General features: G+C 50.0%; 1 protein-coding gene across 4 annotated transcripts; it reads right to left on the bottom strand.

Moving 5' to 3' along the window:
• Positions 1–1267: 1267 nt before the first annotated feature.
• On the bottom strand, positions 1268–23309 carry LOC309577549 (uncharacterized protein; the record flags this gene model as incomplete). 4 transcript variants are annotated; one of them, XR_014226774.1, is made up of 17 exons in its annotated part: positions 1268–1679; positions 1797–2334; positions 5743–5901; positions 7435–7639; positions 8675–8730; positions 9208–9265; positions 9805–9831; positions 10754–10952; positions 11979–12084; positions 13048–13172; positions 13899–14029; positions 16259–16369; positions 17394–17452; positions 18168–18274; positions 19442–19526; positions 22394–22433; positions 23216–23309. XR_014226774.1 is itself a non-coding variant. In XM_082289669.1 (17 exons), 15 exons carry the CDS (start codon positions 19709–19711, stop codon positions 2202–2204), a joined length of 1578 nt encoding a protein of 525 aa, XP_082145795.1. In that variant the 3' UTR covers positions 1268–2201. The 4 variants fall into 4 exon arrangements, 3 of the variants coding, with proteins under 3 accessions (XP_082145795.1, XP_082145793.1, XP_082145794.1); XM_082289669.1 differs by adding an exon at positions 19695–19828 and having other exon boundaries at positions 1268–2334; positions 23216–23238; XM_082289667.1 differs by having other exon boundaries at positions 1268–2334.
• Positions 23310–27036: the final 3727 nt, after the last annotated feature.

Genomic DNA, 27036 nt, shown 5'->3' with positions numbered 1-27036 from the left:
CAGCATATTCTGTGTTTTGGGTCCAGCTCATTCAAATAACAGAGGAGGTGCAGCCCTGACTGAATCCACGCTGGATTCCCTGTTCCCACTCCCACAGCACCATTGGGACTGGATGTGATCACCATTAATTGTGTCACTCCACCAACAGTGCAGGAGCTCAGGGAGTGGGTGGGGACAGCTCTGGCCACCCCTGCAGAGGCACCAGGGACACCTGAGCATGCAAAGGGGGGAGAAACGTCCTTGGCTGGGGCCAACCCCCACTCACCTCGGTGCAACATTCCAGTGGCAGCACTTCTGATTCAGGGCAGGAAAAGCCAGCTCAGAGCGGGCTGGGGGCACTGCCCAGGCCCCCTTTGGCGCTGCTGCCCCAGCAAGGTCAGAGTTCCTGCACTGGAACAAACCAGCACCTCTCATCATCACCAAATGCAAGCTCCTGAGGGAGGCTGGGCATTGGGGCCGGGCCCCTCTCCCCTTGGCACTGCCCTGGCCAAGCCTGGGCTCTGGCAGGGAGGGTGGGCACCTCTGCTGCGTGAGGTGCCAGGGAGCACCGACCAAGCACTCCTGACTCCTCCTCAGGTTTGGGTTTCTCCTGGGGAGCAGCAAGTTCATCCCATTCTCCTGAAAGCTTCTGGGCACTCACAGCTGAAGCCCTGCCCTGAGCAGGAGCTGCCAGGAGGATTCCCTGGCTCCACACCCAGTGCCAGGAGCGGGGATTGCCCAGGGGAGCAGTGAGTGATGCCATATTCCTCAATCTGGGCTCCACCCTGATCCCAGCTAGCCCTGGCTCAGCACACACACATTTCCCAGGAGCTCAAAGCACATTAAAGAAGCTCCATGAAAACCAAAACCCAGCAGAAGCCCCCATTTTCCTCCTCCTCCCCTGGGCTCTGTAGTTACAAGCCCATCACTGCACTGTTCCAGTGTTTAACCCGGAACCAAAGGGCTCTCCTGGCACAGGTTGGACACTTCCCAGCACACTCAACCCTTCCACCATTACAATACCAAAAAATACAGAACGTTTCAGAACCATATTATTTTAGGACAAATATTTCAGACAGTTTTAAATAACAAGTCAAAGGAAAATGAGACATTTGTGGACTCACACAAACAGAAGGGCAGGAATCCTAAGGACCAGACAGACCAAAACCCCTGAAAATGATTTCCCGTGTCCTTCCCACCCAGAAACATCTGTTGCCCCTTCCCCAACCAATACTAAATCCAAAGAAACTTTGGAATTCGACTAAATTTATTTTGGGATCTAAGGGAAAGGAATGCATTGGACAGGAGTGTTGGTGATACCCAAATAGAAACGCCAACCCCACGAGGGCAAACTGCTAACGGGGACTTGGTGCTCTCTACTGCACTCTAGGTTATTCAGTCAACTCTTAGTAAAAAAAAGGAAATAAAATAGTTAAGTCAAAAGGAATTAAAGAGAAATTCATGCTCTTATTATGGATCTTCATTGATTCCCCACGTAGAGGTGTAACATGACAGAACTACCTTTGCAATGGATTAAAAAAAGCCAGTTTTGGAGTCTCTGCACACGCTGTGTGAACGCCCTCGGCAGCTTGTGGAAGCTGTCACATCCAGGCAGGCCCCTGTGCCCACCTGGAGCAGATCCTGCAGCTCCTCCTGACACGCCCAGCTGGCCATGGAGAAATCAGAAGCTGTTTTTGTAGCTATAAAGAAATTTATTCGGGGATGAGACTTTTCACTACTAGACACCAGACTCTAAGCTGGCTCCCAGGATCTAAGTCACGCTGTTCTTTGGACAATAAATTTCAAGTTGCACTTACTGTCCTAGTTCTCAAAAAGGAATGATGATGACAAAAAGAACCAAGAACTACGACCTAATTGCGTTAGTTTCAGCTGAAGCCATCTTCCATCAGAAACCATAGGATCTGATGCACCAAAGTTCTCCCTAGGGATGTGGATGAGTAGAGTAGCTCAGTGCTTTGTAACTAGTACTGCTGTATTGTCTTGTATCAAAAACAAACAAAAAAAAGGAAGTTTAAAGGCTCGTGCAGCCTCAGCTCCCGAGGCACTGCCGGCTGTGCCACGGCTTGCCCAGTCAGCCTCTTCCCTTGGAAAAGTAAAAAATAATAATAAAAAAAAATCACCCCCCCCCAACCAAAACATCACCAATGCCATGCTGGTTCCACAGGAGTGAGTTCCTGCCGAGGGCCGATGGTGGGCCTGGCTCACTCCTTGGTGTCCTGCTCCTCGCCCTCCTGGGCCCCGTCCTCGCTGGCCTCCTTCTCCTCCTTGCTCCGCTTGTTCTTTTTGTGCTTGTGGCGCCGGTGGCTCTCGCCCTCCTCGCTCTCGTGCTGCTTCCTGAGCAGGGAACAGAGGGGACAAAGTGACATCAGACACAGCCCTGCCACAGCAGGGACCCAGTGATGGGCACGGGGGCTTTGATCCCACCAACAGGAGCCACCTCAGCAGCACCCAGGGCACCGCGGGGTTTTTCGGGATGATCCAATCCAGTGTGGGCTGCTCCGGGAAGGGCTGTGCCAACAGCAGCTGCTGCACCAGCACTGCCACTGCCACAGTGTCACACAGTGTCACACACTGCCACTGCCACACAGTGTCACACAGTGTCACACACTGCCACTGCCACACACTGCCACTGCCACAGTGCCACACAGTGTCACACACTGCCACTGCCACACAGTGTCACACACTGCCACACACTGCCACTGCCACACAGTGTCACACAGTGTCACACACTGCCACTGCCACACAGTGTCACACAGTGTCACACACTGCCACTGCCACACAGTGTCATACAGTGTCACACACTGCCACTGCCACACACTGCCACTGCCACACACTGCCACTGCCACAGTGCCACACAGTGTCACACACTGCCACACACTGCCACTGCCACACACTGCCACTGCCACAGTGTCACACACTGCCACACACTGCCACTGCCACACACTGCCACTGCCACAGTGTCACACAGTGCCACACACTGCCACTGTCACACACTGCCACTGCCACAGTGTCACACACTGCCACACACTGCCACTGCCACACAGTGTCACACACTGCCACACACTGCCACTGCCACACAGTGTCATACAGTGTCACACACTGCCACTGCCACACACTGCCACTGCCACACACTGCCACTGCCACAGTGCCACACAGTGTCACACACTGCCACACACTGCCACTGCCACACAGTGTCACACAGTGTCACACAGTGCCACACACTGCCACTGTCACACACTGCCACTGCCACACAGTGTCACACACTGCCACACACTGCCACTGCCACACAGTGCCACACACTGCCACTGTCACACACTGCCACTGCCACACAGTGTCACACACTGCCACACACTGCCACTGCCACACAGTGTCACACACTGCCACTGCCACAGTGTCACACAGTGCCACACACTGCCACTGTCACACACTGCCACTGCCACACAGTGTCACACACTGCCACACACTGCCACTGTCACACACTGCCACTGTCACACAGTGTCACACACTCACACCCCATCACACACTGCCACTGTCACACACCGCCACAGCCACTCCTGGCAGTGTCCATAGGAACATCTCGGTGTTCCTCCACTCCGGAGGGAGCTCCAGCGATTCTGACACGGCACCGAGGCTGAGAGGAGGAGGAGTCCTGAACCCCAGACGTGTTTGAACCTTTCACTCCTCCGAGCATCTTGGGGAAATCCCTGGACTAAAGGCAGCAAAGGGAGCAGTGGAGCGAGAGAAATGTGGGTTTCCCCACGGGAGGCAGATCCTGTTCCTACTTCTGCTGACTCACACCTGACCTGGCTCTTCACTTTGTGCTTTAGAACTCCTTTATCTCCTCACCGAGTTTTCCAGATGTGGGTGGATAACTGGGAATGTTTACACAGAATTTCTGGGATGTGGGAGCAATCCCAGGCAGAGGGAGGCCTGAGCAGGCTGTGCATGCCCTGAGCCTGTGCCCTGCCAGCTGCTCCATGCATCCAACACAGCCCCAGCAGCAGCTCTGCCTCCCTCCAGGAAAAGGGGGAGCTCTGGTTTGGTCCCTCCTGGGAGGAGATTTTCTGCTTCTTCTCTCACAGGTTCAAACCAAGTGAGCTCTCGGGAGCTGACTGTGGTGTGAAGGTGGCAGAGTTACAGCACAGCCCAGAGCACAGGAACGAGCAGATCAATTTATCCCAGGATAAACTGTGACTGTGCAGGCACATGAGCAGGGACAGCATCAGGTGTAGAGACAAATTCTTGGCACAGCTGGAATTCCAGTTTAGCAGCAGACACAGAACTGGCTGAACCTGGCTGAAAAGCTCCTGGCTTCAAGTAATTTTCTGACTGGTTTAATAAATGGTTTCACAGTCATTAAAGGCAAAAAAAAATAGGGAAAAATAAAAGGCTGCTGCCTCTCCACAAAACACCTTCAGCCACCTCGTGGCTGATGTGTCAGGGGTTTATGCTGGGACAGTGTGACTGTCCTTTAATACCGAAACCAGCGTCAGTGATTTCCTTCAGACTGCTCAGTTTGCAGGAAGCTGGAAATGAAACCCTTTCATCTGCAGATGCCTCAAACAGGCTCAAATCTCAGTGTGCCTCAAGCAGGGAATCCCAGAATGGTTTGGGTTGGAGGGGACCATGGGCAGGGATTCCTACAGTGAGGTATCTACTCCAAGGTTTCAATTCTGACTAGAGGAAGCTGAGGAATAACCCTAAAGCCAATGACTTGTCTGGTACCAGCTCAGCTTCCAGTTGTTCTGTATTCAATTTTTATTATGGTCTTAGTCTTTCTTCCTATCATTTTGCTTCCAAGCCTTCAGCAATCAGTCCTTTCTTGAAAATTTACTCACCTCCTTGAGGACAGAAACAGCCTTTTTCCTCCAGTCACTACATAGGAGTTTTTCTGATACCAGTTTGAAAATAAGGGTAATTACCTACAGAGCTGACTGGAGTTTCACCTAAAAGAAGGGAGGTGAAGGATCAAGAAGAAAGAGCAAGAGCAGTTCTGCTCAAGTTGTTAATGGGATGTGAAGTGACACAGGACCTGAGCAGAGAACCTGCCTCAGCCCAGAGAGCAGAGCTGCTGCTTGAGACTGCTCTCCCAGGAAGATCATCTGTTGCAAATCCATTTTCTGCAGAAAAGCTGTGATTTCAGGACAAGCTGCTCTGCCCCAGATGTTCCACCTTTGTGTGGACCATCACACCCCTCACCATCAGGCTCTGGGCAAGAGCTCTGCTGCTTCTGCTCAAGAGGGAATTTCTGAGTGCAGGCAGAAGGAAGCTCTTCACAGAAGGAGTGATTGGGCTGTGCAGGGAGGTGATGGAGTCACAGTCCCTGGAGATGTTTAAGGAAAGGCTGGATGTGGCACTCAGTGCCACGGTCTGGGTGACAGGGTGGCGTTGGGTCACAGGTTGGACTTGATGATCTTAAAGGACTTTTCCAACCTGGTTGACTCTGTGAGCTCTGCCCTGGTGAGCAGGAGCAGCAGGACCAAAAGCTGATGCTTCTGTCACTTCCCCTTGTGTAGCTCAGTGCTTTTGTTAAGATGGGAGCTCTTGTGGGACGTTGAGCCCAGCTCAATCCCTCCTTCACCCATCATGCTGCCAGCTGGGAACTCACAACACCGAGGTCTCCTTCGCCTGTCCCACAGGGCTCCTCCTGCCCAGGGCTCTGGGACAGAGGGAGCTGGGATGAGCCAGGCTGACATTTCACCCCAGGAAGGCAGAGTTCCCGCCCAGCACCGAGGCACTGACCTGCGGGAGGATTTGTGTTTGCTGCTGTCGTCCTTGTCGCGGTGGCGGCGCTCGCGGTGCCGCTCCTCGCGCTCGCGGCTGCGGTCGCGGCTGCGCCGGTAATCGCGCTCGAAGTCGTAGCTGCGCTCGCGGCTGTAGTAGCGGTACCGCTCGTCGTCACTGCGGGGACAAGGGACACGTGGGCACAGGGACACGGCCCCTGGGCCTGAGCCCCCGGCTGGGGCTGGAAGCCCTGTCACCAACAACATCAGGCACCTCTGGCTGCCCGGGGGTGCTCCTGAAACGCCTGCAGCAGGAACGCAGCACGCACACGCTCCTCTCATCGCTCTCCCCCGCCGCTGCTGGGCTTCCCTCAGCACAGACACCCCACATAACCTCTCATCCTTATGTGTAAAGGGGCTGATTTCTTCCCCACAAGCTCAAAACCTCCAGCTGTGAGCACAGCTTTCTGTCTGCACCTCTGTACCTGCTCAAAGCACCTCATTCAATCCCCAGGAGTGGGCATGGTGTACCCCAAGTTGAGACACATCCCACACTCCTCTCTACACCTCCCTGTTCAATTCCTGAAAGCCAAAATCTGAAGGGTTAACAAGTCCCTCTGTGGGAACAATACTCAGACTTGGGAGAAAGGAAGTCAGAAACATTGTTCTGACACTCCTGGAAACACGCTGGACAAATAAATATCCAGGATCAATCAGCTGGGAGTGCTCCAAAAGACTGCACGGCCACTTGCCCTGCTTTGACCTGCACCAGCGTGCTCCACACCACCCAGAAATGCCAACAATGTGCTCAGGAGTGCTCATCCCAGGCCTTGGCTCCAGCATGGATCAAGAAGTGGGGGAGTCTGAGCTCTTCCAATTTTGAGCAAGTTTGTGTTCTGTTCTCTTTTCCCCCACTCCCATCCACAATGCCCACAAGCTTGTAAAGGGAAAAAAAAAAATATTAGGAGCACATTGCCCTGTTTGCTCCCTCCCTGGGCTGGGAAGCTCCCTGGCAGGAAGCACCCACCCTGTGCCAGGAATGCACATTCTGATGATGTTTAGAATGATTATTGGCATTTCTGAGCCTGGAGCCTGCAAAACACCGACGCTGCTCCTGACTGAACACCAAAGGGATGGGTTTGGGAAGTCTCTGCGGCCCAGCCTCCACCTTAGATCAACACAGGGAGGCTCCAAGCCTCCTTTCCTTTCCCAAGTGCTCCCGGCACTGCTGTCAGCTGAGGTCACAGCAACTCCCACCAAGGTGGTCTCTCCAGTTCTGCTCCCATTTCGTGGCTGACTCCCAGGGAATGGCACTCCCAGCCCCACAGGAGAGCGGAGCAGAGCAGGCTGTTTGTCCTTTGATCTGAAGGTGACATTTAGAAGACAAGAAGCAGCAGCTCCTCCAGCCAGTGCTTCACACTGAGCTGTGAAACACTGAGGAGTAAACACAGAGGGGCTATTTCATTGCCTGGCCGTGTGGGAGAGCAAGAGGAACTGGTTCTGCTGGATTTAAACAAAAAACCCCAGACCCAGAGACAGCAAATCAGCCAGTGACACAGCTCCTGGTCTGTGCTGCAGTTATCGATCCAAAGGAGCTCTTCCCAGACATTTCAGAGAATTCAGCTGGTGTCCTCTATAACCCAGCCCTTGGCCAGACACCCCAAGGTGCCCCAGGGCTGCCCAGGGTGAGCAGCAGGAGGGCAGCACTCACTTGTTGTATTCACTGGTGGTCGGGGTGCGGTCGCGGTCCCGGTCTCGCTCCCTGTCCCGCTCCCGCTCGCGCTCGCGCTCCCTCTCCCGCCTGGAGCCCGAATATTCCCAGTGACTGCTGCTGGAGCTGCTCGTGCCCTTGTCCACCGTGGTCACCCAGGGCGTGTGGGACGTGGAGATGGGGGGATAGCTGATGAAACCTGAATCTGCAGCCAGAGAGCAGAACCCTCCGTCATCCAGAGCATCCCCAGCATCCCCTCTGGCAGTACAGCTGGATCCAAGGAGACAACGGCCCCGCTCCCTCCTGCCCTTCCCTTCACTTCCAGCAGTTTGCTGAGAACAGGGAATTCCTCCCTGAAGAAAGCACAAGAGCAAATATTTACAGGCAGCACTGCAGTCTCTGTCAGCCCTGGGCTCTTGGTCACCTGGACAAGGTCCCACCTCCCACCAGGTACCTGCTGGTCTATGGTAGCACCTGGGGGGGACCAGGGGCACCAGCTGCTAGTGAAGGATGTCACCTGGGGAGCCCAGAGCCACCAGCACTTGCCAGGCAGATGTGGCCAGCTGGACCAGCGAGGTCGTATCCCACAGCAGTGCCACACCTGGCAACACTGGAGGCTCCTCTCTTTGGGAAGGGCTGGCACTGCCACTCCTCCAGCCCTGTCCTGCAGGGAGGCACCGCAGAGCTCAGCACAGCCAGGAGGAGCCACTCCGAGCTGGTCACTACAGGACTGGGAGAGAACACAGCACTGCCAGGGCTGCACCAGGGAAGGGAACCTGCTGAAATGCTGGCACTGCCTCTCCCATTACAAAACCACAGGAGATGGTGCCTGTAAGCAAGGGAGAGGGTGAAGTGGGGGAGGAGGGATTCAAAAGCTCAGTAGTTGGTTGTGCTCATCCCTGAGGGCGGGGAAAAAGGAGAGTGTGAGTGAGGGTGAGCACATGTGTGTGCAAACAGGCAGGACACCCTGCTGAGGCACTGGGGAAGCTGCTCTGTGCTGGGAATCTGCACTGGAACAGTGCCCTGAGCTTTAGCACTCAGCCACAAAACTACATCACCACACCTGCACAACACTCAGTGCAGCAAACCCAGCACGTGCTCCTGACTGGGATTGTGTGGGACACAGCAAGACCCTGGAGCTGGAGCAGACAGGATGTGTGTCAGCCCCAGAAAAGCCTGGGCTGCCAAAAACCAGAGAGGAGAGAGAGCAGCAGCTGGATATGTCCTGGCCAGTGCTCACCTGCAGAGTTGTAGCCAAAGGGAGGCGGCTGCCTGTTGTTGTAGCTGGCTGGCTGCCTTTGGGAGAGAAAAGGGGGTGAGTTACTGATATCAGGGACCCCCACAGGTCTGGCTGTGCTGCAGCTTCATCCCGTTTTTCCTGGAGGTCTGTGGAACATCCTTATGGGAATCTCACTACCAGAAGTGTTCAGGGGTTTTGCCAGAACTTCCAAACCTGCCATAATCCCACTGCTTGCCCTGGGAAAGCACCGCTGCTCACAAACTACCTGGAGCATCTTCAGAGAAAGCATCTGCAGTAACAAATCATGCTATCAGCTACTTTAGGCTTTGCCTAGCTTTTACTGGCTCCTTCCTGTGCCTTGAATATGACAAATCCAGGTGAATGCACAGAGGATTCCTGACAGACTCTGCTCTCACGCCCCACCCCAAGACCAGACCATGCATCCCCAGCACTGATTTTGGACCTGTTCTCCTCCCTTCCCCCCTGCAGGGGAGCTGCTCCCATGGCGTGGTCTTACCCAGCTGTGGTCTTACCCATCCAAGGTTGGGATGAGGAGAGCTGGTGGTGGTGCCAGAGGAGGTGGGAACAACCCTAAACACACAGAAGGGTAAATCAGCACCAAGATCTTCCAGCTTCACAAGTGCTTTCACAGTTAAAAGCCATTAAAGCATCTTTTTACTCTAAACAAGGCCCTGTTTGAAATAGAATAATTTTCCTTCAGGGTAGTATCTCCTCCCAAAATTCATACCCTAAAGCTATGTTAGTTCTGTAGGGGTATGGGAAGAAAAACAAAGCAAAAACTACATTCTATTTTGGCTTATAAATATTGAACCTAAGATTCATCAAGGAGTAACAATTAACCCCTACAGCCCTGTGGAGGAAAAGTGGTTCTTGGGATGCAGACACATTGCATTCTGATCAGAATGTAACCAACAAGTTCTATTCTGACCTACAGATTTATGTCAGAATAGAAGATAAGCAGCCCAAGTTCAGTGCTCAATTGGACTTTTTTAGTCTTAAGTTAACTGTGCTCTAAACTAGTGCCATCCTATCTCATGTTACTTAGCCCAAATGCTCTGAACCTGTGTGATCAAAATTGCTGCTGTCATTAAGAACAAGGTAACACCTACCTGGAATTGGACCTGGAGGTGGCAGGCCTGTGGAAATAAGCAGGGAAAACAAATGAGGACAACAGGGAAAGCGTGGCCTCTCTGCACCTCATGGCATCTCTGTACCTCATGGCCTCTCTGTACCTCAAGCTAAACCTCAAAGCGCACTTTTGAATAAATCTCACGTGTTGGAGCAAACAGAGCAGCAGAAAAATGGGTGCTACTAAGCAGGAATTAGCCCATAAATGACGTGATTTTCCCAAATAATGATCTCTTTACCTTTACATTATAACTTACAGTGTTGCTGTTCTCTTACACTGGAGAATTCCTTTTCTAAGTGTCAACATATGAACAATTGATTTGGTCTTCAGAACAACTGAAGGAGCTGGAAAGGAGAACCTGCTGCAGGTTCCAGTCCAGTGTGTCCATCCTGATTTTGCCAAGCATTTTAACGTAAGGCAGTAGGAAAAGCTATCATAGAAAAGTTACCAGGAAAAGAACCAGTGAGTGCTTCAGCAAATGCTCCTCAGGCAGGAGTTAACTGCACAAAGTGCTCCTGGTGCCTTCTCCAGAGCCTGGCTGCTGCTCCAGGACCAGGAGAAGCTCAGAGTGAGGCCCCCTCACTTCAGCCTGGCATATTTAAGCCAGAAGCAACAGTCCTCAGCTTCCTCCAGAGAAACAGGAACCTGCTTCTTGACATTTATCAATAAAGCAAATGCATCAGTAGCATTGGAAGGTTCCCTCATGGAAACAAAGCCCAGAGGTTTCTTTTCAAGGATCAGCTGCCATTTTTAAGTATTCAAGGCAAATATTAAATAGGCTGATGGAGACTAAACAAAGCCTGGCCAGGGGCAGGGGTAAGGACCTGTTCCCTGACTGCTCAACCATCCCATGACATTGAACCCTTCAACCTTTGATTTGCTCCAAGCCTGGGACACCCCAGCTCACATTCCACGGAGTGAACACGTACCCGGAGGATGCAGGGGAGGTGGAACAGAAGTCACTGGAGGAGGAGGGTGAAGGAAATGTGGAGGAGGAGGCCCAGCGAGTGGGGGAGGCGGAGGCCCTGCTGGTGGAGCGAATGGCTGCTGCTGAGGAGGCTGCTGGGGCTGGGAAGGCTGCTGGGGCTGCTGGGGGGGCTGTGGCTTGCTTCCATGGTCTCCCAGGACCTTAGGGGGCAGAGGAATGAGAAGAGAGCGTTTTAATCCCTTTGCTGCTGCAGCAGGGACCTCACAGTGCTGACAGCATCACCACAGCAGGAGTGTGGCCATGCCTGGAAGAGGGACCAATATGCAGAAGCACCAGAGTGACCTGAAGTGCAGCTGTCAGTGCTCCTGAGGGGAGGAACAACAACCCTTTCCCAGCAAATTCTGTCTCTAAGGCAAACTCTTCTTGTTGGCAAAATCTGGAAAACTGATCACTAAAAAAATAAACGGACCACAAAACCATGGAGGAAAAAAGCCCAGCAACTGCACCTAGAAAAGGAAAGGTTCCACATTTGGGCTTTTCTGGCAAGTTAGCAGTGGTTGGCAGGAGGAAGGTGGTTAAGAGAAGGGGGTTTGGCACATGGTCCTCAGACCCTGCAGCTTCCTGCCTAGGAGCCAGCCAGAACATCATGGTCCCACACTGGGCAGGCACACCCAGAAACGAGACCAGCTTTAAACCCAGGCTTTCACTTCTTACAAGGAACAAGATCCAGTAACACAGGCCCAGGTTCAGTCTGAGGCACGGGCTGCACCAAATTATTTGAGACTAAATGTTACTTCAAAGCAAAAAAACCCATCAGTCCCAGGTACAAACCCTTCACTGCAGAATTGAAGATTCCAACCCCACAGTGGAGGGGAAAGGAATAATCCACGTTAAGAGATTCCCAGCTGCACAGTCCTAGGAATACTTTGGGAGAGCTGATGAGGAAAGAACTCAGGCCTTACCATTCCAAAGGGAAGATTTTTAAAGGACAAGTCCGGCTCCTAGCAAGACCAAGTTTTTAAGCCAGAAGTTAACTGAGCCTGCAGAACGGAACAATCCATGCACACACCTCAACAGGGTCAACGTATTACCTGCTGCTTTGCAGCTATGGACTGGGACACAGAAGGTCAGGAACACACAAGGTCAGGAACACACAGGCATTTGCCCAGGGTTCCCTGGAAGTGCAGTAAAATCAGCAACTTGTCGAGGCAGCACAGCAGCTTTACCTGAATGGGGTTCTCCTCCGAGGCGTGTTTATCCCGGCGTCTTCCCTCCACCCTCCGGATCGTGCCTGCCTGGCCCCCGATGACATCAATGGTCCCACCCAGCTTCCTGGTACAAAGCACAGGCATCTTTTCAGGCTCAGAAGCACCAGAAGGAGCAATTTTCCCTGCTGTCAGCAGATTTCTTTCATGCTTTCTTCCCCACCAGGGAAACATCTCTCAAATTGGACAAGAGGCCAAGGAGAAGCCCGTTTGCATTCCTGAACAACTTCCCTGTGAGCAGGGGTGAGTTTGGGATCTCTGAACACCCAGAAATGTGACCCAAAGGACCACCACAAATAGGTGTAAAAAGAGGGATTATACACTGGGACAGAAATGCCCCCGAAGTGCTCAAATCCAACACACTGAGCAGAGCTTTAATGCTCATCCTTGAAGCACAGAGCTGGTTCCCAGACAAGGAGTAAAGCTGGGATGCAGGGCTGCTTTCTGCAAGGCAGGTGTGCAAAAGCTGTTTTGTGAATGAAGCAACAGAAACACCCCGAGCCCAAAGCTCTGGCTCGTCTGGTGTGTTTTTCTGAAGCTTTTGATAAAACCCATCGATCTCCTAAGGGCCAAGTGGTTTCCCCAGCAGAGGCTGCCCCTCAGAGTGACTCAGTTGTTTTACCACACATCCAGCAGCGTCGCACACAGGCTCAGGAACCAACAGCTCCTCTTATCCTCTGCCAAACTCGTAATCCACTTCCACTTGAGGAGGCAAAGATTAACATCGTGGGAGTAGGAATAAGCCAAGCAAGCACAAGCAACGTCAGCAGTGTGAGCCCTCAAAGCTGAGGCGTTTGCCTGGCTCCTTCCACTCCCAGAGATGTGTCCCATCAGCTGGGATACAGGATTCCCTCCCTGTGCCAAGGAGGGGAATGGGCAGGCAGAGCTTGCACTGCTGGAGGTGACACTGAATGAGTGACCACAGCAGCTTCCTGCCAAGCTTAAAAGCTTCTCTTTGAGGCTTGAGGATACTCAGGCACGGCCCAGGTGGCTCCCAGGTGCCCCCATGAAGAACATGCTCCTCTCTTACCTGTTGGGAGGAGGCCCAGCCTTCATTCGTCCTCCCACCAGGGCCAGGAAGTCTGTTTTGAACTCTGTTTTGATGATGTTGTTTTCCACTTCTTTTTCAGCATTTCCTGTTCTTCCCTGCTGAACCTATGGAAGGTAACAGATTCACAGCTTTAATGTTTTTCTTTCACGGACGGAGCACCAGAGATTAACCTTCAGCAAAAGAAAAGGAACAGTCCCAGGGCTCCTGCCAGCCAGACTATTCTTCAGTCAAGGCACAGCCATTTCTGTCAGCTAGTGGCCATTCCAGCCTCATCTGGCTGTCCACTGTCTCTCCTTAGAAGTCCTGTTATGAGTTTATTAAACTCATATCATTTTCCATGGAGGCAAAACTGGAATGAGCAATACTTGCTGTCCCGACTATTTGGCTGAAGTTCTGATGGCCACCGTGGACTCCTGCAAAGGTTGATGGCCAAAGCAGTCTGCAAACACTAAAGGCAGCCACACCACTGCAGCAGTGAGCAGAACAGCCCTGGGGGCCCAGCTCCCCTCCCTGCACTTCTCTCATCCAGAGGGTTTTCCAAGCAGACATCCCTACAGCTGGGTAACCTCAAAGTCACCTGGAAATTCACTCCAATCTTGCTGCTGTAGTGGTTCAAACCTGCCAGGCTGATGGAACTATTCCTTCCATACAGAAAAGATTTTCAACAGAGATTTAATCTTTGAAGATTCATTTTTGTATTTCTCCTCACTGAAAGGACACAGAACAGTTCAGAACTGGGGTATCTCCTGCTCTTACACCCTCATGTCTGTGTTACAAACACAGTCCCAGTTTTCCTGGAGCCAGGAGCAGGAGTCACACACGTCACCCACCGTGATCTTGTTCTCAGTGCTGATGGGAGGAGCAGGGTCCAGCCCCAGCTGAAGCCGCCGCTGCTTTTCACAATAAGCTTTCCATGTTTCTTCATTGAATCCATAATTAAAGTAATCGGAAAGATCAGCACCTGGCAGAGGGAGCAGGAGTTAGCACAGGGGTTCTGCACTCTTGCACTCTCAAGCTGTCCCTTTAACTGCTTAAATAAAGGGTTAAGGTAACAAAAGTTTTCCAGAGAACCCAGCTTGTGCCTTTCCCTGTCAGAAAGCTGTGGGTGCCACAGAGGGGACAGTGGCTGCACCTTGGGTGGGAAGGGGACATGGCCTGAGCAGCAGTGGGACCCCCTGGACACACAGCACAGCACCTCCACAGGCCATTGGGAGCTCCCTGCAATCACTTGCTCATCAGCCTGATTTTTTCAGACTGGTTTCTTCCAATTGTCCACATGAGCTGAGTGCTGGGCATAGCACAGGAGTGACAATTCCAGCCCCCACCAAAAAAATGGGGTGGGGCCACAGAACCTTTTTCCTGGCAGAGCTAAGCCCACACATTCCTCTCCTGACCAGCACTGCCTTTGCTGTTTTGAGAGGAGACTCTGAGGCTCGCCCGTTTCATGAAAGACAGCTAAAGTGGAAGGTTTTTATTGATACATCCCAGACTACACAAGTAATTACAGTTCAGTCATAACCCTAATTAGTGATCCCAGAGTTTTATCTCACACTGCCAGTCTCCTGTGCAATGTGCCAATTCAGCACGAGCACTTCTGAATAACAGAGGTGACCACAAACTACTTGCCAAGAACACGGAGATGCAGAGGGGCAATCCCAGCTGCAGTAATTCCAGGAGCACCCCTCCCACCTCTCAGATCCCAACAGGAAGCAGTACAGAGCACCTCCTGCCCCGCTGAGGTGTCCCTCAAACATCCCCCACGCAAAGATATTCCTACACAGACCAACTTCAAAACAAAGAGATGCTAGAAGAGCTAAGCAAAATTCTGCCCGTGCTGAGCTTGGTTTAACTGTGAGGTCTAAGCAGTGGGTTTATCTCCTGGGCTGGCCACTCTTCCTGTTGTACCACCCAAACATGCAAAGTGCATCCACACCGACTCAGCAACACGACATTTACTTATCGATTTTATCAGCCTCTATTTCAGACCTCTATCAGTTCTTCCACACAGGATTTCTTCTTCCTCTCCCTCACTCAAAGAGATACCAAGCTGCTGAACAATTAACTGTAAAGGATATAAACTTGAAAGGCTGTTGAGTAATGAGCTATTTGCTATCTAAAATAAACTTACAGACCACACAGCTCGGCAGAAATCTTCCCTCTATTGCACTCCAACACTGTTTTAGGGCCAGCTGGCTCTAGTTTGGTCCAGGGATGTCAGCATGAACACAACCATGCTTTATCTTTGAACTTCATTGTATTCTTTCTAACTCACTTTCTTCCCATTCCCCTCTTTCTGACTTCGCAATCAAGCAGAAATCCCTGCAGAAGAAAAGCTTCTGTTCCATTCTGCCTGCAGGGTGCTTCAGGGCTGGTCGGATACCTGGACATGCCCATGGAGTTATTAGCACTGGACTGCCCTTCATGTGGGCAGGAGATACCCAGCCCACACCACAGGCAGCCTCAGGAAAGCACTACTTACTCAGCACAGCAACACTGCTGAAAGACAGATGAAATACAGGGGCTGGCAGGGAGAATAATGATTGCTGAGAAAAGTGACTTTTTGTTTCAGATGACATTTCATCAGAACACGTTTTATGAGAGTGGCACTGCAAAAATTTGGATATCTTATTCCTTCAATTACTTTTGTATCAGAAGAAAAACAGCAGCTGATTTGTAGCATCCTACAGCTCTAAGAGGAAAAATCTCCCTTACACAAGTAAGTGTGGGCAGCCCCAGGACCCAGATGAGGAGGGACCATGGGGACAACTCTGGGGTTGGCCAGGGCACACAGAACAAGCTCCTGCACAGGAAGAGGAGAACACACAACATCAACATCCAAATCCTGACCCCACTCAGCTGCCTTTAAGGCCACACATTATTGGATTGGTATCAATGCAATGTTCTCAGGAAGTAGGGAATTAATAAAGTAGACCATTTAAAAAAAATAGCTGTTCCCTTTAGGGAAGTTCAATTACTAGAATAAATGCAACCCAATTTTAGGTAGAGCATGGCTCGTTCAATCAGTAAATGCCATTGATTGTCTAGCCAGGCATCAGAAGCTGAGCAACACACATTGTTCCAGCTTCCCTGTTCCCTGGCAACAATAAATGGACAGAAATTACATGTGAAAATAAAGAGAGACAACTGGAACTGCAGAAAATATTTACCACAAGGAACTGTGAGACCCCACCTGGTTTCCTCCACGGTTTGTCTTCAAATGAATCCAAATCCACTTCTATCACAGGCAATCCATTTATATTCCCTGCAGCATCCAAGTCAATACCTTTGGGCTGCAATTTGGCTTTGGGGAGAGAGAGACTGTTACAAATTTTAATGCAATGCCTTTAATCCATTCATTTGCTCAGCAAATTATTCCAGCAAAAACAAAGCAGTAAATTAATCACTGGCTTCACAGCACGTAGGTAACCACAATCAGCTTTTTAATAAAAGGACTCCAGTCACTCCATAAACAAACAGGGTGTGCAGCACTTGCAGCTGAACAGCAGAGAAGCGAATTCAACCCAGATTGGTACTACAGGCAGAGTAAATCATTAGGACATGCACGAAATTTACCCCAAATGAAAATGAAATAAAGTAAAATTATTTTTCTTCCCAGGCAAAGTATTTATTTTCCCCTCCCAAGACAGACACATTTTCTCCTAACAAGAGGCTTTTTCAGGATCAGTCTTTAGTGGACTAAAACAAGTCTGCAAAAATCTGTCAGGTACAGAACCTTCAAGGGGAATTTGTTCTTATTTTCTCAATCAGAAGGTTAATTCATCTGGATAAAGCAACTAGTGGAAGGAAGCAGATGAAGCCCACAAAAGGACAGTCACACATGTGGAAGGACAGAACCCAAGACTCAATTTACAGGAGAAACCAAACTGAATGGTGGGGAAAGTTTCAGCAGCCAAATATGCACAGCTGATTTTCAAGACCAGAGTTTGTTTCTTTTAGCATCTTACACTGCAAGTAGCTCAGGACACTGAGTTACAGTCCTTCTCCAGGGCTGGAATGCTCAGCCCCAGTGCAACAATATAGTTTAGAAATATTCTGGGGTTTTACTATAAAACTATCACTCAATGGATTTTTTTCCTAGTTTAAACAGAATTATAATCACCTTGCTCAGTGATGGGTAATTAAATCACTCATTGCATTCTGGCCCCTCAGACTGTGCTGGGAGCAATGATTTTTAGGAAAATCCTATTCCTGGTTTACACTAATTCGATATCCTTCCAAACAGAGCAAAATTTGCAGCTGCTGCAGCTGTCAGTGCCAGGTAGGTGAAATATTGCAAAGGTGAAGGATAAAAATAACAGCAATACCTGAAGCTGATGCTCCATAGCCTCTACCCGTTTTTAAGTTTAGATTCATAGGAGTTCCCCTATTGGAAAAGAATCACTACGTTGGCATTTGAACAAATTACTTGGCTGAAGATTCTCATGCAAAATATATTCAAGCCCTGACACCCTTCAGGAGATGCTTTAGTTCACCTGAGTTTGCTATTCAGAGTCATCCATCAGAGTGAAACCACCTCTACAACAAGAGAAGGAAATTATCCATAAAGTGGAAAAATTAGAATATGCAGCAAAGCACAGGTAAGTCGTTTGTGTAAGAGGAAGGCTGCTAGCAGCAAGCAAAAGTGCTGTCTTATAATTTTTTTTCAATGCACATTAGGCAGAGTTGTAAAAAGTAATTTCCTGCTTCTCAAATCCAGCCTTGCCATTCCCGAGCCACAAAAAACCGGACAGCTGGAAATTAGTAAATTCACAGCTTATGCAAATTCTTAGCAAGACAGATTTTGGTTCTGGAAGTTTTCACAGATGAGTTAAATGGAACTTCCCACCTCTGATTCTGCCCCAGGGAACCCAGTAATTAGTAAGTTAATTTTCCAGCAGCAGCCCCACGGATTATCATTCCCATTTTACAGATGGATTCTCCAACAAGCAATTACAGGGCAGAGCTGCCCATCAGCTCCATTCTGGTGTTCTGGCCATTGCTCCCAGGAGCCAGAGCAGCTCTCAGCTCATCCCCACCTTCCATCCCAACATGCTGGGATCCCTCAGCCCCAAATCCCCCCCACACCCAGCAGTACCCACATGTAGGAAGGCGCTCCCGTTTTGATGTTGCCAATTGTAACCTTCACGTCATCGTCATCGCTGTCACTGTCACTGTCATCCTCATCATCCTCACCACTGGGAAGGGCCTGCAACAGCAGAATCACACAGCAGCTCATCAATACATACTACTGAGAATTCTCCAGCACAGCCAGATCTCAGGAAGCTTCTTGAACAGCCTTCAACAACAATGGGCAGCTGCCCACAGAGAAACTCCAGTGTCCTTTGAAGATTTGGCTCTACATGAGATTTGGGGTAATATTTGTGAATGTGGGGAAGGTTAGCTCAGTTCTAAGAATTTCACCACGTCCTTCAGTTCCCGTGTCCCACTCTTTTTGAAAGAGTTGGGGCTTTTCTTACACACCTCTTTCACAGGGCCATGGTCAAAGTACACAACCACAAATGAAAACCATCAAAATATATTCACCAGGTTTCCCCTAAGAACTTCAAGGCAAATATTCTCTCACCACAACTTCTGTGGTAGGGAGCTGCTGAAGAGTTTGGTTTGGCTGATTTAGCACAATCAGCCCCCAGGCCACTTCACTTTACAGATCTGACTCCAGTGCAACCCCAGTGCTGGGCACAAAAGTAAAGGAATAGGAAAAGAAATCTTCCAGATATCCAGCAAGTGCAGTTTTGTGAGAAATACAAGCTGAATTAACACTTCACCCTACATGAGGAAGGTGTGCCTCACCCTCCCTCCTCTTCCACAGCACGTAGGTCTGTCAGAACCCTGCATGAACCCTCTTGATGTGGCAGAAAACAAACCCATCAAAGAGACCAGGAGAGGAGGGTGGGGAGAAGCAACCCTCCTCCTCCTCCTCTTTCAGCACTGAGCCACTAGACTGCATTCTAAGAGGTCTGAGCCTGAATCAAAATCGATTCCCAGCACTTTGGGCTTTCTATCCCAGTGTTTCCCATATTTTACTAGTTCTTGAGTGGTCACACTGAATATTGAGCTGGAACACATTGTGTTCTGCTTTTCCTGCCAGACTGCAGCATCAGAGACCCTGATCTGCCCCCTGAGACGGCATGAGCAGTGCCTGCACCAGGGTTCCCTCCCCACCACTCCAGGCAGGATGACAAGACAAGGCTGTTGCTGGAGCTGGCTTTGGGAATGGCTGGCAGTACATCCCAACACTGCAAACACAAGGTATGAAGCAGTACCAGGATCTTTACACTTCCTGTTTTTCCCCAGGAGTGCTGAGCAGCACAGAAATCCCCCCCATGTGCACTGTGGGCAGTGGGACACGTACGTGCTGGGACATCTCTCTGTCCTCGTTGTTGACGGGCCGGCTCTCCTGGGGAGCATCCTGCAGAGGATGAGCAGATTCTGTGTGCCTGGTGAAGGGGACAGAGAAGACAAAGTGACCATGACACAGAAAATAAAGTGGACAAGCCCAACCTAGAGGGTCACCTACAAACAGTTCTAAAGCCTGTGCCCAGGTGACTTTCACACAATGCTTTATTCTTCTTGTGTGTTTTTTCTGCTGGCATTTGCTCAACTACCTGACAAAAAAATCCATCCTCCTGGCTTGGCTTTGCTTTGCTGGGAAGAATCAGTTTCACACATCCAGAGAGCACCTGACAGCACTCAACAGCTCAGTGGCAGCTGGTTCAGCTCGGATTTGGCACAATCACAACTGGTAAGAATAAGACCGTAATAAGCAAAATTTCACCTCCTCCTTAAGGATGCTAATAATTACACATGCATTTAGTCAGCAGCAAAGGTATCTGTCCCACAGAAATTAAGGAAAAAGTGATTTTAGTGTTTCTACAAACAGTTTACATTAACAAGAAGTTAAAATTCCAAGAGGAAAGTCAGATAATTATGCACCCATTCTTCTCACTCATTACAAATTAGTCCTCACGCAACAATGGTCAGGTTTGGCTTTACCTCAAGTTTAAGAATTTATTCAAATGTTAACATTGTTTATTGTACTGGCCAAGCAAGAAAGTGGAATTGGTGTACACATGCTAGAAAAGAGTGTGCCAAGTGTTACAGAACTGAAATACAGAGAGGTCATTGGTCTCTAATGTCATAGGTAAAACTTAAAAGAACTTCAATAATTCTGAGTTTTTTCAAGAGAGACGGTTATAATAGCCCAGGCCAAGGAAACCAAATTTTCCACCAGTGCCTTGTGGAGATGTTGTTATTAGTTTAAAACCCCACATTGGACAATAAATATCCACAGGATTGTCTTCAAAAAGGAACAGGCAACATCTCACAGAATCCAAACCCCAGTCACATTAAAGCCACTTCAGAGGGACAGGAGAGACCACACAAGAAAGGCAAAGTAACACAACTCAGAGAGTTCCTGAGTGCTAAACAAAGAACAATCAATCTGAGCAGTAACTGAAGCCCCGTTTTGGGAAAGTCCCATGTACAAAGAAATTCATCAAGCCAAGATCAAAAAGAGGGCTGAAGGTTGGGCAGCTGACCAAGCACAGGTGCCATGGGAGCCAGGTTCCTGATGTGGCACCTGCACACACCTTCAGCTATAAAAGGCAGAGGGGAAAATCAGCCTCCAGGTATTTCCACACTGCAGACACAGGCTGTGACATGAGGACCAAAGCATGGACCACTGGAGAAAATCTCTCAGATGGATCCAAAACTTTTTGCCCAATCCAAGCAACTCAGCATTGACCTTCACCCCTGAATCTCCTTAAAAATCTGAGATGACTGCGTTCAGGAAGAGTGACAAGTGTTACCTTCAGCTTCAAGTCACATGAAGCATCTGTGGGTGTGCATTAAAATGTATGAACTGGAGTTCAGAGAGACACTTGGTAACCAGAAGCCTTTCCCTAACCTCTCTCCTTCCCAGGAATGAACCATCTGACAGGTCCCCAGCATCATCTGGGCACAGAAAAACGTGCCAGAGATTTCACTTCCCCAGAATGCCAACATAATCCTGGGCACTGCTGACAGCACAGCATCCTGCTGGCATTTAACACATCCCTCAGGCTAGGGAATGTCAGTGGATGCTGCATCCCAAACTCTGCTGATCTCTGCTTCCTGGCTAGGGACAAACACTCGAGACAAGCCAGCAGTGCAGCCCTGGAGCTGCAGCCGCTGACAACAGAGCAAACAAAGAGTTATTTTTCTTAAAACACCCCACAGCTCTTCATTTAGGGAGATTCTCATTGTGCAACAAAGAAATATGGGGAAAAAAGTAAAAAGAGGGGAAAAAGAAAAAAAAAAGGAGAGCCAGCATGGCCACTAATATTCTTCCTTCCTGCATTTTGCATTTATTGGAGACAGTTGCTGGAAATTCAGATTTTTAGTCCTGCTCGTAAACTAAAATTACATTCAGATGAATGTGACAAGGAAAAGCAGATTTATGCAAATCAGCTGTAAATTTCTGTCTAAAAGTTGTTCCTTCTCACAAAGCTCATTTGATGTTTTTAGGGAACAATACCATGTTTTTTACTGCTTGTTTATTGGAACAAGTTTTCACATTCTTCAAGCAGAGAAGGAGGACAGTATCTGTAACAACCTCAACACTGCAGACACTGAACCCACAATGACAATGAACACTAAACTGAACTCTGGGAGGGGCTGAGTACACAAAAGTCCAGCGAAGACCAAGCTTTCTGAAAAATGTTACATTTAAAATGGCAAACAGGTAATGCTGTGCTGAGACCAGGCTCTGCTGGTGCAAAACACACAGCTACAAACAGGAAGGAACTAAAACCCAGGACAGACAATCCCTTCCACACACAGAAAGCCAAACTGATCATTGGTTTTATCTCCAAGTCTTAGCCACACCACTTGAGAGATCTCACAGAATGTGCTGGTTTGATCATGTCAAGATTTTAACCCAAGTTCAAGCTTTTACCCTTTCCCAGACTAAAGCACAGGTCAGTTTTACCAACACCAGGCCAGCACAAAGCCAATCCTCAGGGCATCATTTTTCCCAGGAATTAAACTGGAAAAGAGATCTGATTTAAAACTAACTGCTGAGAGAAAAAAAGGGCTAAAAGTTAGTTTTAAATCAAACCAGTGCACTGATCCAGTTCAGCTTCCACATTCATAAATGCCTGCCAGCCCCAGCATGGTGGCTGGGGATGCTCCCATGGGATGGGCAAAGGACAGGCTGCTGTTCCTGGCAACATCACTGCCCTAAAGCACTCATGAAGCTATGCTTAACAAGGCTCAATCTTTACAGCATGTACTGTAATAATAAATAAACAGCCTCAGGACTCACCCAGAAATTGGTCCATCTTCTTGCTTACCAGTTGTGTCATCTGCAAAATCAACAGTAAGAACAAAGGAATTATTCAAGTGAATGGAAAAAAGCTAAATTCAAGCGTAAAAGGCATCACAGGTACAGAAATACCCAGTGGTGCCAAGGCACTATAACCCCAATGCTCTCTTTTCAACAAAGTTCAACTAGAAATGGAACAACTAAAAATAAACCCAACCCAACAACCACCACCCATCTGCAGAGGTGATGCCTCTCACCAAACCAAATTCAAAATATGTATCCTAAGTCTCAGAGAACAGAGACACCTATCAGATAGGAACTGAAGTCAGCTATGAAGGCCTTTATATAGATTTTTAACGTGCCAGGGAAGAAAAAACATAAAAGCATTCATGTGGAAAGCCTATGGGGAGGACAAAGACGTTTCAATAAAGTCCTGTGGTTTATCCCGGCCACATCCCAGCCCCGTCAAACCAGGGGTTCACAAGGTTCGGGTGATTGGGGAACTGAAACTCTTAACAAAGCATCGCGTTAACCTCCCTGCACCAGTGTTATTGATAAAAGGACAATAACACACAGCCACCCGCCCAGAAAGAGCCGCTCAAGCGTTCCTGAGGGAGGCCGGGGGCGGACGCCAGTCCCTGCCTGGGGCCCGGGGGCAGAGGCCGGTCCCTCTGAGGGGGCCCAGGGCGAGACGCCGGTCCCTCCGTCCCGCGGGGCCGCCCCCGGTCCCGCACGGCCCCGCGGCCGGGGGCGGCCCTGAGGCGGGGCCGGGCCCGCTGCCGGCCGGGGCCCCGCTCTGCCCCCGCGGCCGGCGGTACCTACCCCCGTACAGCCAGTGCTCCTCGTCCTCCTCCGCCTCCAGCGGCGCCGCGCCCGACACGGCGCCGGCGGCCGGCGGCTCCAGCTCGGTGGCCATGGCGGCCGCGGGGCTGCGGGGAGCGGCGGCGGGAGGAGGAGGAGGAGCGGCGGCCCCGCTCGGCTCCCGCCGGGCCCGGGCGCGGCGCTCGGGCGGGGGTTCGGCGGCCGCGCTACGGCGCCGCCATTGCTCCTTCTACGGCGGGAGGGGGGGCGAGACCCCCGGCGTGGGCGCGCAGGGCCCCAGAGCCGCCCGCCCCGCGCTGCCGGGCCCTAGAGCCGCCCGCAGCGTCCCGCCGGGCCCTAACGCCTCCCGCCTGCCCCGCAGGGCCCTAGTGCCGCCCGCTCCACGGAGCCCTAGAGCCGCCCTCACGGCCCCGCCGGGGCCCAACGCCGGCCGTACAGCCCCGCCGGGCCCGAATGCTGCCCGCAGTGCCCCGCAGGGCCCCGGTGCCGCTCGCTCGCCAAAGCCGCCCCGCCAATCCCGCGCGCGCATGCGCGGTAAGGGCGGGAGCGCGGCCGTGCCCGCGGCAGCGCTGCGTGGATTTCTCCGAAACAGCGGAATTTCGACCTTTCGGCCCCGCGCCGGGCGTCCCGCAAGGCTGAGGCGCCGCGGTTTCGGCCGCGGAAAGGAGCGCGGCGTGCAGAGAAGAGCCCGAACGGCCGCCGTGGCGCCTCCCGCTCGGAGCTCCCCGGGAAGGGCGTGAGGAGTCCCGCAGGAGTCCCGCAGGATTCCCGAGGTGTTGGGAAGGGACGAGGGCACAGAATGCCGCTCTGTGTCACTGCTGTCAGTACCGCGGTGCTCCCGGACAGCTGGGGACACATTCGGGACTGTTTGTGTGGGGTTTGCACCTCCCAGGTGTGGCTGTGCAGCTCCTCGGTGAATGTTAAACTTCACAGCCTGGAGATGCAGCGCCTGAGGCTCCTTCTGCAACTCCATCTGGGAGCTCCTGGTTGGAGCATCACCCTCTCCGCCTTTCAGAGCCCTTAACTCCATCAGTACCACAGGGAAACTTGGAGCAAACTGCTTTTCAGCACTAATGCTAACAAAAGCTATAGAGAATCCTAAAGCAAGTTACCTTTTCCATGCACTAAACAGTGCAGAGAAATCCCGGGTTAAAATGTTCCCTCTCTCCTCCCTGTGGTTCCGGTGTGGCTGTGGTCCATTCCTGCTCCTTGTGGCCTGCTGGATCCTACATTGGGAATGCTGAATGAATACTCACCGTGGGACTGGAATAGGAATTGGACATCCACGGGACCCCCAAGGCTCTCCCGAGAGTTGATGAGATCCCGGGTTATACCCATGGATCCAGGGTAACTCTGCAGAGGTGGGAAAGTGCTGCTCACCAACGAGCCTCAGCAGTGGCTTCCCATTTTCCACTGTTTTCCATTTACAACAAAACCAGAATTCCTTTTGACTTTGGCTGCTCTATTCAGACACTCCACTCTCAAAAATGTCCAAGGAGATCCCTGTAGAAACTGTCTGGAGAACCCGTAGTTTTCAATTACTCCCTCGGGCTTGCACACCATAAAATTTACAGTAAATACACATCAGTCATCACCTCTTGATTAATATTTGCCTATTAATTTAAAATTCTTATTAGTCTGAGAGCTACTGTGATTCCTCTTTCCTATTTTATTCCTATTCCAATTTTCCAATTTATTATTCCAATTTATATTTTATTATTATTATTATATTTATTATTACCTATCCCACGGGACCAACATTGTTGTTAAGAAGTGCTTCTTTTCTAGCTAAAATATCAGGTTATATTTGTTATCACTGAATACAAATATACAAATCTATTTCCTGCAGAAATTTTAATTTACTGCTCAAGAAAGGCTACTATGGATCATAAGGTTTACATAAAGAATATGAAATAAAATGTGAATATATTGAAAGGATCATTATCTAAACACATTCAGTGATTAAGAGAAAATGCAGAATTCAGCACTTTAGCCCAGACCCAAATCTGCTGTTTGCATGTTTATAAAATAAACAGATGTAAATCAACCAAGTCCAGGTAGATTCAATCTCCCAGATAAACCAAAACAAGAAAATTACTGGTTCAGTCAGATGTAGAAATAATAGAAATATTTAAATCAGGTCAGGGACTAAGTAAAAGGGTATTTAGAAAATCATGAGCGGAACTCAGGCATCAATCTGGGAATTAATCTTTTTAGTAAACTCATTTTTGTTAATTTTGCAGATTGAATCAGTCCATGACAAAGACTTATTACAGGAAGACTGGGAGCACAAATACAAGGAGAACTGGAGGACTGGGAGGACACAGTAATGGAAATATGGAGAGATTTACCAGTACAAAGTGTCAGATGCTGAGTCTGGACTGACAATGAGTGTGTCTGCAGGGAACTTGTATAAACTACAAGTGGCTGAAGAGAAATAGTCCCAAATTTATCACAGAACAGCTATGGATCAGAAGTACAATACAGCCACTAAGGAGACAAATGTGACCCTTTAAATTTAATGGATCACATTCTTTTCATACGAGAAGGAACTGTCAACACTGAAATAAGTATCTGGTGCCTTGGCCATGAGCCACTAACTGGAATATTGTTCTTGGCCACTCTTTTTCAAGGAAAATTAATTCAAATAAATGCAAGCAGGATGAACAGAAACAGAACTTTGCTTTTGAGAGGAGGCTAACATTTAATTTGGTCTAAGAAATAAAGGGTTTAAGTCTCTCTAAGCTTCACTAGAAAAATAAACTCAGCTGCAACAGTTCAACCGATGACAGACACGGCATTATAAATACACTGGCACAGACACCACAGCAAAGCTGCACTAGCAACAGGTCTGAGACTGCCTTCCAAGAGGAGTCAGGGCCAAATCCCAAATATCCTTAACACAGGCCTTTGCTGCTAAGTCTGGGCAATTATATCTCCTACACCCCTCCGAGGGGATTAACTCCTGATCAACCCCTCATCCCCGTTTTGGCTGAACATCCCAGGAACATTCCCTGCATTTCTCAGCCAACATCCAGTATCAGTTCCATGCTCCAGCAGCCGGTCAGCCACTCCTGGCTTTGCCCAAAACAACTTCCAACAAAAACATTGCACGTGCCCCTTTCAGGAATGTGTGCCTTTCCCTCAGGGATGAGCCAAAGGCTTTAGTTGTAAGTCCTGCTTTCACAGCTCCAGCGCCAGGCTAGTCATACACAAAGGGCTGCGCTGTGCTGGGCACAAACCCCTTTAGCTGTTCACCCTCACACGCTGGCCGTGCACGGGCTGGCTCCCTTTGAGGTGTGAGAAAACCCCTGCTTTTGGAGAGGAATGCTGCAGGGAGAGATTCCTTCAGGAAGTCCTTACAAGGGAGGGTCTGTGAGCCCACCAACCAACTCAAGGAATCGTTGAGGTTGGAAAAGACCTCGGAGATCACCAAGTGCAACCATCAACCAGCACCCCCACCACGGTCACCACTAAACCACATCCTCCAGGGCCACATCCACACGTTTTTGAACACTTCCAGGGACAGGGACTCCACCGCTGCCCCGGGTGGAAGGTGGATAACCAGGAAAACCAGATACATTGCTCATTCTGCAGTTTTCTCCTTTGGAAATCCTTCCTAAGCTTTCCAAGTGTCGTTCTTTAAACCAGCCAAGCCCCTGGCCTGGCTGTATGAGGTGTGTCTCATTGAAACACACCCCACCACTGCTGCCATCCCACTAAAACACCTCTGCAGGGGGAGACGCAAAAGATTCCCATTATTTCTTTTTCCACAAACACATTGCACTGTTCAAGGTTTTCATCTTTGAATTTAATTAAAG

The sequence above is a fragment of the Coloeus monedula genome, assembly GCF_965178545.1.
Source record: "Coloeus monedula genome assembly, chromosome: 12".
NCBI lineage: Eukaryota > Metazoa > Chordata > Aves > Passeriformes > Corvidae > Coloeus > Coloeus monedula.
This window is presented reverse-complemented; position numbering and strand designations above follow the sequence as displayed.